At 36.0% G+C, this 10,885-nt stretch overlaps 1 protein-coding gene and 1 pseudogene across 5 annotated transcripts; both read left to right on the top strand.

Annotated features, from left to right (window-relative positions):
* The first annotated feature begins 1,024 nt into the window (after positions 1–1,024).
* On the top strand, positions 1,025–5,748 carry LOC129298594 (probable polyamine transporter At1g31830). Of its 5 annotated transcripts, none has more exons than XM_054937019.1 (2): positions 1,025–1,214; positions 3,864–5,748. In XM_054937019.1, the coding sequence occupies exons 1-2, from the start codon at positions 1,089–1,091 to the stop codon at positions 5,313–5,315; spliced, it is 1,578 nt and encodes a 525-aa protein (XP_054792994.1). In that variant the 5' UTR covers positions 1,025–1,088; the 3' UTR covers positions 5,316–5,748. The 5 variants fall into 5 exon arrangements, 4 of the variants coding, with proteins under 4 accessions (XP_054792994.1, XP_054792995.1, XP_054792997.1 ...); XR_008590392.1 differs by lacking the exons at positions 1,025–1,214; positions 3,864–5,748 and adding exons at positions 2,146–2,313; positions 2,408–3,796; XM_054937020.1 differs by lacking the exon at positions 1,025–1,214 and adding an exon at positions 2,160–2,313.
* A 1,760-nt stretch (positions 5,749–7,508) lies between these two features.
* LOC129298596 (uncharacterized) lies at positions 7,509–9,978 on the top strand (annotated as a pseudogene).
* Positions 9,979–10,885: the final 907 nt, after the last annotated feature.

Raw genomic sequence — 10,885 nt, forward strand, 5'->3', positions numbered from 1 at the left:
GACGACATGATCGAGCAGGATTTTCTTCAACATGTTCTAAAGGACAAGGGCTCTCCGTTAATTAGTGGGTACGTAAAAATAAACATCCTATTCAATAGTATCTTAAAGTGATTGTTGTCGGTGTAAATATTGATATCTATCAGTCAACCTGATAATTAGGCGGTCAAAAGAATTTAAAAAAAATTGATATATTGATACATTGATTAAAATGTTTAGCAGTGTTTTAAAATTCACATAGAATTGATCAATTCAATCAGTCAAATCAGAAATTGATCCTTAATCCGGTTTGATTAACTCCTCAAAATCAGTCAAAAATTGAAATAATTGGTTGAAAATATAACCGATTTCCTTAAAAATCAGTTTGAATTAATTAAAATTTTAAAAAATTAATTAAAACAAAAAATGGCCAAAAATAATTAATATTAATTATATATTCACCAATAATATATCATTTTATCAAGCATTTATTAATATTTTTTAAAAACATAAATATTTATATATTTTTTATTTAATTATAATTTATAAATTAAAAATATATCAATTTAATGTCAATTACCATTCAATTTGAACTAATAAACTGTGCATTAGTAGTTAATTTAATTTAGTGATTGGTCTAACTTTTAAAACGCTAATATTTAGCTAGCGGCGCCACAGTGATCACCTCGAGCCACGGTTTTTAATGGAGTCGGGAATGGTTTATTCATTAACTTTTAAATATGATTAAATATTAATATATTAATTTAAAATAATAATAATTGATTTGAAAAATATTATTTAAACCGACATTATAAGAATTACAAGATTAACAGAATATTTTATAAAATTAAAAAAATAAATTAAAATTTAATATAAAATTTAAAAATAAAAAATACACTATGGTTTTTTTTTTTTTAATTAAAGTGGACAACTATAGCTTGAGCCTTGAGTTAGTAAATGTTGAGCGCATGAAGTCATGATGTGGGGCCCGGTATGCAGATATAAATATAATATTCGTGGGATCATAAATGCATGATTGTGACGCCATGGAGGTTGGAAGCTGATTTATTCCCCATATTGCTCCTTCTCCTCCTGGGTTTGCAAGCTGCTCCATGGCCATCGAAGAGGTTGCCAGATCTCCAGGAGAAGGAACCGCCGCCGGAAACGGCGCTGACAACCTGATAGTTGCGGCGAACCAATCTCCTCCGGCTGCGAATAGCAGTCAGGCGCCACTCGAGGTTGATTCTAATAGCCTAGAGATTAGCTTCCGCCATCTTTCGTCCCGCCTCTCAGTCTCTCTCGTACTCTCTCTAGATCTTCTGTTTATATCGTCCGGCAGTTAAGTTACCTTCTACGCCATTTTCGCCGAAGAATTGCTTCCGTTTCCTCTCTTCTTCTTCTTCTTTTTTTTTATTTTTAAAAATCTTATCTTTTCTGCTTTTTGGCCAGAAAATATTTTTTATTCTACTTGCAATATTTCTTCTAATAGAGTTTGGGAGAAGTTCATGCACCCACGGCTCTTACGACATAAAGGTCAAACTTGCAATATCACACCTCAAGGAGACACTTTATTGTGTGGGGATTTTTTTTTTATAATTTTTTTGTTAAATTTAAATTATACTGCAAAATAGTATAATAGGACACGCAGTTCCTTGCAAATTATAATATTATTCAGGGGTGCATTTTTTGTGCTCATCATAATTTGCACCGCCAGGTTTGATAAAATCTTATTTTTTATATTTTTAATAAATTATCATTTTAATATATATAATTTTAAATAAAGTTAATTTTATAATAATGTAAAAAATAATTTTTATACAAAAAATTATTTATTAAAAATTTTAAATTGAAACCATTAAAATCAATTTTAGATAGTCCAGATCACATTATTGCAATGAGCATCGAAACCAAGCAGTAAATTTTATTTGATATTAACTAACTTATTTATTTCATATTTGGTGATCGAATTACACGGCATGGCATTTTCAAAACCTTTTTCGTGGCTATTTTACTTTTTAATTTTGCGTTTTTTTTTTCATAATTTAATGGCCGATCATAATTTAATATTTTTTTCATTGCTTCAGATTCTCGATTTGCAGTGTTACGTCACCCAACATGATATTGGTATATTTTGTTAACGTGACTGACTAATTCACCAATACTGTTAAGTCTTAACTCCTTCATTACACCTTCTCTAGTTCTCTCTGTCAACCTTTCTTCTTGTGATTACGAGTGTGTTACATTCCATATATGATGAGAAGGGTTAATAGATTATGATATAGATCAGAACTTGAGAATGTCTTGAAGATAATCCAAATGACACGGATCACAAGACATGTGAGTCACTCATATTCAAATTGAATTTGAATTCTGTTCAGTATTTAGTTTATTTGAATAAAACTAGAATCACAAGTCTATTACACCCTTGTAGATATTATTAGGTTGAAAAATCAGAATGAACACATGAAAATTGGGGGATAGCTAGGCAGATTCAAAATCGATGAAGGCCATTTGTGCTATTGATCAACGAAGCAGGGATCCAGTTCAGGAGTTGACATTGTCCACGGCAGAGCTTCTTCCCTGCGCGTTGAACGATTCCAGCGGCGACGGTAATATCCGGTAAGGCTGGGTGGATTTGGACCGGGGCTTCCTCTTCCGAACAAAACAGAGCTTTCGAACCTCGTCTGTCCTGTGTTATGAATCCGTTCCGTCCACATTCCTTCGATGCCTCCGCCGCTAGCTTTGCCGACGGCGGACGTCTACCTAACTATTTCGATGCATTGGCCGTGGATCATTTTTGAGATGAAGGGGTATTTCGGTCCTTTTGCACATCTTACCTTTCATTCCACAGCCTCTTGTTCACCTACCAGGTGCTTTCTCCCTGTCTTCACATGACTGAAACGGGATGTCAGAGATACAATGGAAAGAGTAGCTCTATATTCTTCTCCATTGCATTTAATCTCTTCATTTATCTGATTCCATATCACGTATCGGGGTCATTTTCCACAATGGAAGGTATTTGCGCTCATCTTAAAAGGGATTGGTATATATCACGGTCTCTCTTCTTTCGGTCCTTTTTTCCGTTTCCGTTTCATTTACTTATTTTTGTATTTGTTGAGCTTTTCGCTTCTGATTTCTGTTGCCATGATTTATTATATTTCTCTTTCGTCAACCCAGAAGATCCCTCCCCAAAATCTGCACGCCTTCTATATTTGTTTGATTGCTCCTATGCAATCTAAAATGTTATCCTTCGGCAAAACCGTGGAAAGACCGTCTTTGCATTCCAAGATTTATTTTCATACGCTCGCTTAGACGGACCTCTTCTTTCTGGTAACTGAATGGATGACATGAACTTTTAAATTTTACTAAATTGTTGTAGTAATTGAGTGTGTGTCAAAAGAAGTCTCACATTGCCTAAATAAAGAGTTCTCCTAAGATATAAATATTAAGAAACGAAATGAGCTAATAAAATGAGTTGGGAAGAGAAGTGAGTTCGTGTGTACGAAATAGGCCAATTCGATGCAAATGCATTTGAAAACAACCAATTTGTCTCCCTGTGCATGAGTTCAAGAGGCATTGGAGGAGGAGAGCCTCCTTTGATTATGTTCCGTTTTGTGCTTCATCTGAGTTTGCTAGTGTTTGCTGTTTTGTTTCCTTGCGTTTGCAGGATATACTTGTTTAATCTTGGAAAATTGGCGGTATTTTTAAGAATAGTATCCTCTGACACGACTTAAGCAGCTCTCAGTTTCCTACCTGCCGCCAACAGCGATTACCTTTTAATTGAAAAAACATTTCTTATATTGCTTACATAACTTGTTGATTAACTGGTGGCGCAAGTATTTTCTGTTCGATGCTTGCTAATTTTGAAAACCATCTTGTGGGTGCAGAAGCTTAGGACTGCACCAAACAGACGGCGCAATATTGAAATGAGGCGGTACGATAGGGATGACTACGTCACCGTTGATGGGTTACCCTCCCCCAGGGTAAATAACTTGAAGAAAGTTTCCGTTCTTCCTCTCATATTCATCATCTTCTATGAAGTTTCTGGGGGCCCTTTTGGCATCGAGGATACAGTGCAAGCCGCAGGTCCTCTGTTGGCCCTCCTTGGCTTCTTGGTTTTCCCATTCATATGGAGTGTCCCAGAAGCTTTAATTACTGCAGAAATGGGTACCATGTTCCCAGAAAACAGCGGTTATGTGGTTTGGGTTTCTTCCGCGTTGGGTCCCTATTGGGGGTTCCAGCAAGGCTGGATGAAGTGGCTCAGTGGGGTAATTGATAATGCCCTATACCCAGTTCTCTTTCTTGACTATCTGAAATCGGATATCCCTGTTTTAGCCAGTGGCTTTCCAAGAATTGCTGCGGCCTGGGGATTGACAATAGTTCTCACATTTTTGAATTATAGGGGTTTAACCATTGTGGGATGGATTGCTATTCTTTTAGGGGTTTTCTCACTCCTTCCTTTTGTGGTTATGGGCTTTATGGCAATTCCAGACCTGAAACCTTCAAGATGGTTGGTGGCGGATTTGAATGATATGGATTGGAATTTGTACCTGAATACTCTATTTTGGAATCTCAACTACTGGGATTCCATTAGTACTCTTGCTGGAGAAGTGGAGAACCCAAAGAGAACTCTTCCAAAGGCTTTATTCTATGCTTTGATCCTAGTAGTTTTAGGATACTTTTTCCCACTTCTAATTGGCACTGGTGCGGTTCCTCTCAAGCGTTCATTGTGGACTGATGGATACTTCTCTGATATTGCCAAGATCATTGGAGGAGTTTGGCTGAGTTATTGGCTTCAGGCAGCTGCTGCAGTGTCAAACATGGGGATGTTTGTTGCTGAAATGAGCAGCGATTCCTTTCAACTTTTAGGGATGGCTGAGAGGGGAATGTTGCCTGAGTGCTTTAGCAAGAGGTCTCAACATGGAACCCCACTTATAGGAATACTTTTCTCAGCCTCAGGCGTACTTTTACTGTCATGGCTGAGCTTTGACGAGATTGTAGCAGCTGAAAACTTCTTGTACTGCTTTGGAATGATTTTGGAGTTTATAGCATTCATATTGTTAAGGATCAGACGCCCCAATGCATCTCGGCCTTACAAGATACCAGGGGGAACAACTGGAGCAATTCTTTTATGTATACCTCCGACAATAACGATTGGTATTGTGTTAGTTTTGTCCTCTCTCAAAATCTTGGTCATAAGCCTCATTGCTGTGTTCATTGGCCTTGTACTGCAGCCTTTTCTCAAACTTGCAGAGAAAAATGGATGGCTGAGGTTCTCAATGAATTCTGAGCTCCCAGATTTTGACGATCAGGAGAACAGTCATTCTTTAATGAACTAAACTTTATCCTTGTTCAAAAGACTTCAGTTTTTTTGTGAAGTTAAGTTGCAAATACATAGGGAGATGCTCCAACCAAGATGGCATAATGGAGTGAGAACAGTATTGGTCATTTCACAGCATTTCTTGAATGCAACAACTGTACAATGGAAGATTTTGATTCCATCAGCTTCATCACAGGTGGTTTTTGCTCACATTTTTCAATGTAAAAATGGAAGCGGTTGTAATTAGAAACATGTAAACAAGTGTGTTTAGAATGCCATAGAAAATAAAGTTATGAAGTTACAGTACTTTTTATTGAGTGATTGCATTTGAAGGTTGAGTGGATAGTTTTGTTTCAATCTTATTGGCTTTCATGTGTCTCAACTGTTATCAAAATTGTAATATGAATGTGTGTGTGTGTGTGTGTGTGTGTGTGTGTTGGCAGAGTAGTATATATATGGTTGATTACAAATTAGCATCTGAATGAAATCCTTCACTTAGGCTTCACAGTGAGGTTAACGTGTTCTGGGCTTAGCCCAAGTGTAGCATAGTTTTTTGGTGAAGTTCAACCAAGCTTTCCCGTTTCTTTAGCCCATGAGTTCTTGAGTCCCAAATGAAAATTACTTGCATTTTCAACTACAAATAAAAATAGTAATAACCATTGCGCGCTTGGTAAAGTTAGCAAGAGCTACTATCAATATTTTTTAGGGTGAAGGTTCAAACTCTAGGGAGTGACGGACGTAATAATTAACGTGACCTCAAAGAGGCATTCCATAGGTACCACGCTATCATTCTAAGATCTCTTCACATGAGGTTTGGATTAGATTGGGACGAGTAATGAACCTGAGATATCGGATAGTTTATACTAAAAAAAAAGTAATTTTTTGTCTGAAAAATAATCATAAATTTGAAAACATGATTATAACAAAAAGAAGAGAAAAAAAATGATAATATATTAAAAATTAATAAATTTTTTTGTTTGAAAAAATAATCATAAATTAGAAAACATGAGTATGACAAAAAAGAAAAGAAAAATAAGAATAATAATATATTTTTTTATTATATATAAATATAATTCATTTGGTTGAGGAAAAACTGAGAAAAAGGACCTACTTAAAAAAGAAATTGTGCTTAAGGATCAAATTAAATTCAAGGACCAAACTAAATATTTTATTCATTAAAATATATGATCAAATGACCAAAATATTCCTTCATTTAAACAAATGAAATTGAATAAAAAAAAAGCTGCTTATTCAATACATATGCCCCAAGCTAAAAGCCTTGTATTCCAAATAAGAAGTTTTGCACCTCAAGCCACAAGCCTTACACTTTAAATCAAAAGCCTTGCATTGAAACCACAAGCTTTACATTGAAGCTAGAAGCCTTGCATCGAGCTATAAGCTTTACCCCTAAAGTCAAAAGCCTTGCATCCCAAGTCAAAAAGACTTGAACTCCTAGCTACTTGCACCCCAACTTAAAAGCCTTGCACCCAAATCAAAGCCTTGCACCCATGATAATAAAAATTAAAACTTGGGTGTAAAGTTTTTGGCTCAAGATGCAAGGCTTTTGGTTGAAGGTGCAAGACTTCTGACTTGAGGTGTAAGACTTTTGACTTTAATGTAAGGCTTCTAGTTTAAGGTTCAAAGTTTCTAGCTTAGAGTGCATTTGTTGAATAAACAACTTTTTTTTTCAATTTTGTTTGTTTAAACAAAGGGGTATTTTGATCATTTGTTCATATTATTTAATGAATAAAATATTTAGTTTGGTTTTTGAATTCAACTTGACCCTTAGGTACAATTTTTCAACTAGATCTTTTTTACCAACTTTTCCTTTAATTTATTAAATTTTTAAATTCATGATCAAATTAAACCTTGGCCAATAAGTTGAACACCCTACTTAAAAGGAGCAAGGGATGAATTATTTGATTTTTTTTTAAAATAAAACATTAACACTAAGCTATTTAAGATAATTATATAAGACTAATACGTGGTATTCTAAAGTATAGAAATTTGTTTTGAAAAGAATAGGCTATAAGGATTGATTCATTATTTTTTCTGTTGGCAAGAAAAGATCAATGCCTTTTTTCTAACAATTATTTATCGTAAGGGGTAATTTAAATTATCAACAAACTAAATAAAACTAATAATATTAAGCATCTCGAGGGTGAAGAATAAAAATTGTGTAACATGAAATGAGATAAAATGTATATTTTCGGTTTTTGGCTCCAAAAGAAAAAGAGTGAAAACTGGAAGTGAAAGGCAGAGGGAAGAGGATTTGTGTTAGAAGCTGGAAAGAGAGGGAGATGGGAAGAGTTGAATCTTGTTTTTGAAAACAAAGGGAGGTGAATTTGTGACTGAGGCAAACAGTTTCATCCTTCTTGAGTGGCAAGAGGCTGTGAGAAGGGAGATGGGTAATCCGCAGAACACGAGGGCAGGCGACGACCTTCATGCCTCCGCAAGATCCGGTGACCTCAACGCTGTTCAGTCAATTTTGAGGATAAACCCTTTGGCTGTCAATTCCAGAGATAGGCACTCTCGAACACCGTATCCTTCCTTTTATCATCATCATTTTACTTCTCTACCTGCCTTTTTTTTTTGGTCGACTGTTTGGAACCCTAAGATTACCTTAAAAAAATTGCTCGGTTGCAGTGAAAAGCTAAGCGTAATGTTTAAAGGGGGTTATTGTCTGTGCCGGTGTTGGTTTCAGCCGGCAGCATAAAAAACCTTGGCATCGGTATATCTGGAAAACCTTTCGATTTGGTGGTATGTTTAAAACATTGTTGTCTTAAATCCGTCTTAAAATTAAAAACATAATACGGAGCAGCTTCTATCAAGATTTATCTGTTTATCTTGATTATCGATGTTGGTTACCGAGTGTAAAATTGGTCTTGTCGCCTGTTGGTGTCTCCCATCTGCTTTTATTTCTCTGCAGACTTGAAATCCGAATTCTTTCCTGTTTCATGGTAACTTAATGATGATTATAAAGTTCTTACTGTAAGTATGAACAGTGTTCATATTGGATCCTGATCACGAAAGCAACCCCCTCTGGAGACTGATGCTGTGCTTTGGTTTTGGACAAAGCTTAGTAATTACTGATTAGAATAATTTGCTTATAATGAAGCATGCAATTCTTTTTTTCTAAAGAAAGCAAACCAGAATATGTGTGGTAGTGTCACCTGAAAATGTTGGATTTTAAGAAGGGCTGTGGTGAGAGAATACAAGGGGTGCAGAAGCATAGTTAACCTGAAGCTCTTAGCAAGTTTAATGTAAGGAAAGCAGTTATATTTGAAATTACAACACACTAGTCCTGAATAAGCATTTTCTAGTTCAGCACTGTAGATCGATGAACTTAGTTTATCTCCACCTTTTCCTGTTCTTTTCTTGTTCTTCTGCTGTGTCTACAGTTTTTTGGAACTAATCTCTACTGATATCAGCATTTCAAAATGGCGCTCATTGGCCAGCCTGGAGACATAAACGGATGATGTATTCCTGCATGCCTAATAGATTGGAAAAGCAAAGTTTTTGGTTGAGGAGACTTCAACGTGGAATTGAGAATTTAAAATTTTCTGGTATAAAAAAGTGATGTAGGCATGCATTTTTGTTCCTGCAGAAGTTTCACCCCCATTGTGCGATGATATTTATTGTTAAAATCATATATCCTTTTGTAGAAAAATAAATAAATAAAATAATAAATATTCCCTTTGTTCCTATTGATATGGCTTGTGAGTGTTTCCCTGCATTTCATCCTTTTATGCTGGGCATGCATAGTAATAATGACGTAAATATAATAAGCTGGGTAAGATGTGGTTTTCTTGTTATTTTGGGATCTTATTGTAGATTTCATGTGTTACTATCTGGTTTCCTTGACAAGAAACTTTGGAACGTAGACTTCATTTAGCAGCATGGTCTGGGCAAGCAGAGGTTGTCAACTATCTCTGCAAGAACAAGGCTGATGTTGGTGCTGCTGCCATGGATGACATGGGAGCATTACACTTCGCTGCACAAAAGGGACATTTAGACATTGTACGGGCCCTACTTTCAGCTGGGGCCTCTGTCAAAGCATCCACTCGCAAAGGCATGACCGCGCTTCATTATGCCGCCCAAGGGTCCCATCTTGAACTTGTCAAGTATTTGGTGAAGAAAGGGCAAACCTTGGTTCCAAGACAAGGGTTGGAAAGACCCCTTTGGATCTTGCTGCCACCGAAGAAATCCGTTCGTTTCTGGAGGAACGTGAAAGGCTGGGCAAGAATGGAGAATCAAGCAAGAAAGAGAAAGCCGAAGGTGGTGATTTGAAACCGTCCACGTCTGGACCTGAAGATCATTCTGGTGCAGAATCTCCTGGTCCTGTCGTTGACGAAGAAAACAATGATGGAATTAAGAGGAAGGGTGATGAAGATGGTGCGAGAGAAGTCTCCCCACAGCCAAAAAAGGCAAGGGTTAAGCTAAGCCATCTTCAAAGTTCGGATGATGCCCAAGAAGAGGAGCTGTAGGTTGGCAGAAGCATGTGAGAGTGGAATCTTTGCCCTGTAATGGCATAATATCTGGAGTTCCTTTATACTAGGTTGATAGGTTTGACTATCTATTGTCTTTCTCAATTTTGCCATCTTTTCTTTCTGATATTAAATCATTCATATATTTCATCTCGTTGATTTATATATTAGATATGATATGGCCAGTTATTCATAGATTATTCGCTGGGTCTCCTTGGAACTACCCGGCGCTGTTGCGTCTAATGCTTGAACAAGTAGAAGATACCGCCTTGTGTTGTGTGTCCATGTTTTTGTTTTCACTCGAGCAAGGGCTTTGAGATTCACATACAGAAGTCAGAATCTTGTGATTAAGTTGTTTCTTTTTCATTAAGAAAGTACTAATTGCTTGAATCAAGACAAAATACTCCAACTCCAATTTTGTTTTTGGTAAATATTGTACTTTCCTTTTTTTTTTTCTTTTTTTTTTTGGTAAACATTACAACTTCCTTTTTTTGGTAAGCATTCGAACTTCAATTTTATCCGTCAAGATGTGTCTAACCTTCACATTAGTGTCCATCTGAGAGCCAAGAGAACTCTCAAGCTCCTGGCTTGTTGTAGCAATCATCGTTCACATCTGCAGACTGGCTTCCTTCCATTTTTCTCCTTTCTATTTTTTCTCTACTTTTCATCTCAACCATTGAATTCATTTTAGATAGTTGGGATCTAATGTTTCATAAAATTAAAATTAGATTTCAACCATTTAAAAATAAATTCAATGATTGTGATGGAAAGTGGAAAGAAAATGAAGAGAAACCAAGTCTTCGTATCCAAGTGTATAATTATATAATCAAAAGCAATGGTTATTAATAAAGAATACATACTATATATATGTGTGTGTCCAATACACAAAAACAATCTTGAAGTACCAAAAACAAGCATTTACAAACAACCAACACAAAACAGGAACATTTTTTTTCCCCCATTTTTTTTTGCTATGCAACAAGGGTGAACGCTGAACACGACCTGAAAAGCTTAGCAACATTTTAAACAGCATCATATAACTTCTGAAACAACCGTCAGTATGAAGTAATGAGATCATCATGAGCTTTAACATCCAACACAA

Source organism: Prosopis cineraria, unplaced genomic scaffold, assembly GCF_029017545.1.
Source record: "Prosopis cineraria cultivar Desert tree isolate PC_DT_omini unplaced genomic scaffold, ASM2901754v1 PC857, whole genome shotgun sequence".
In the NCBI taxonomy this organism is placed as follows: domain Eukaryota; kingdom Viridiplantae; phylum Streptophyta; class Magnoliopsida; order Fabales; family Fabaceae; genus Prosopis; species Prosopis cineraria.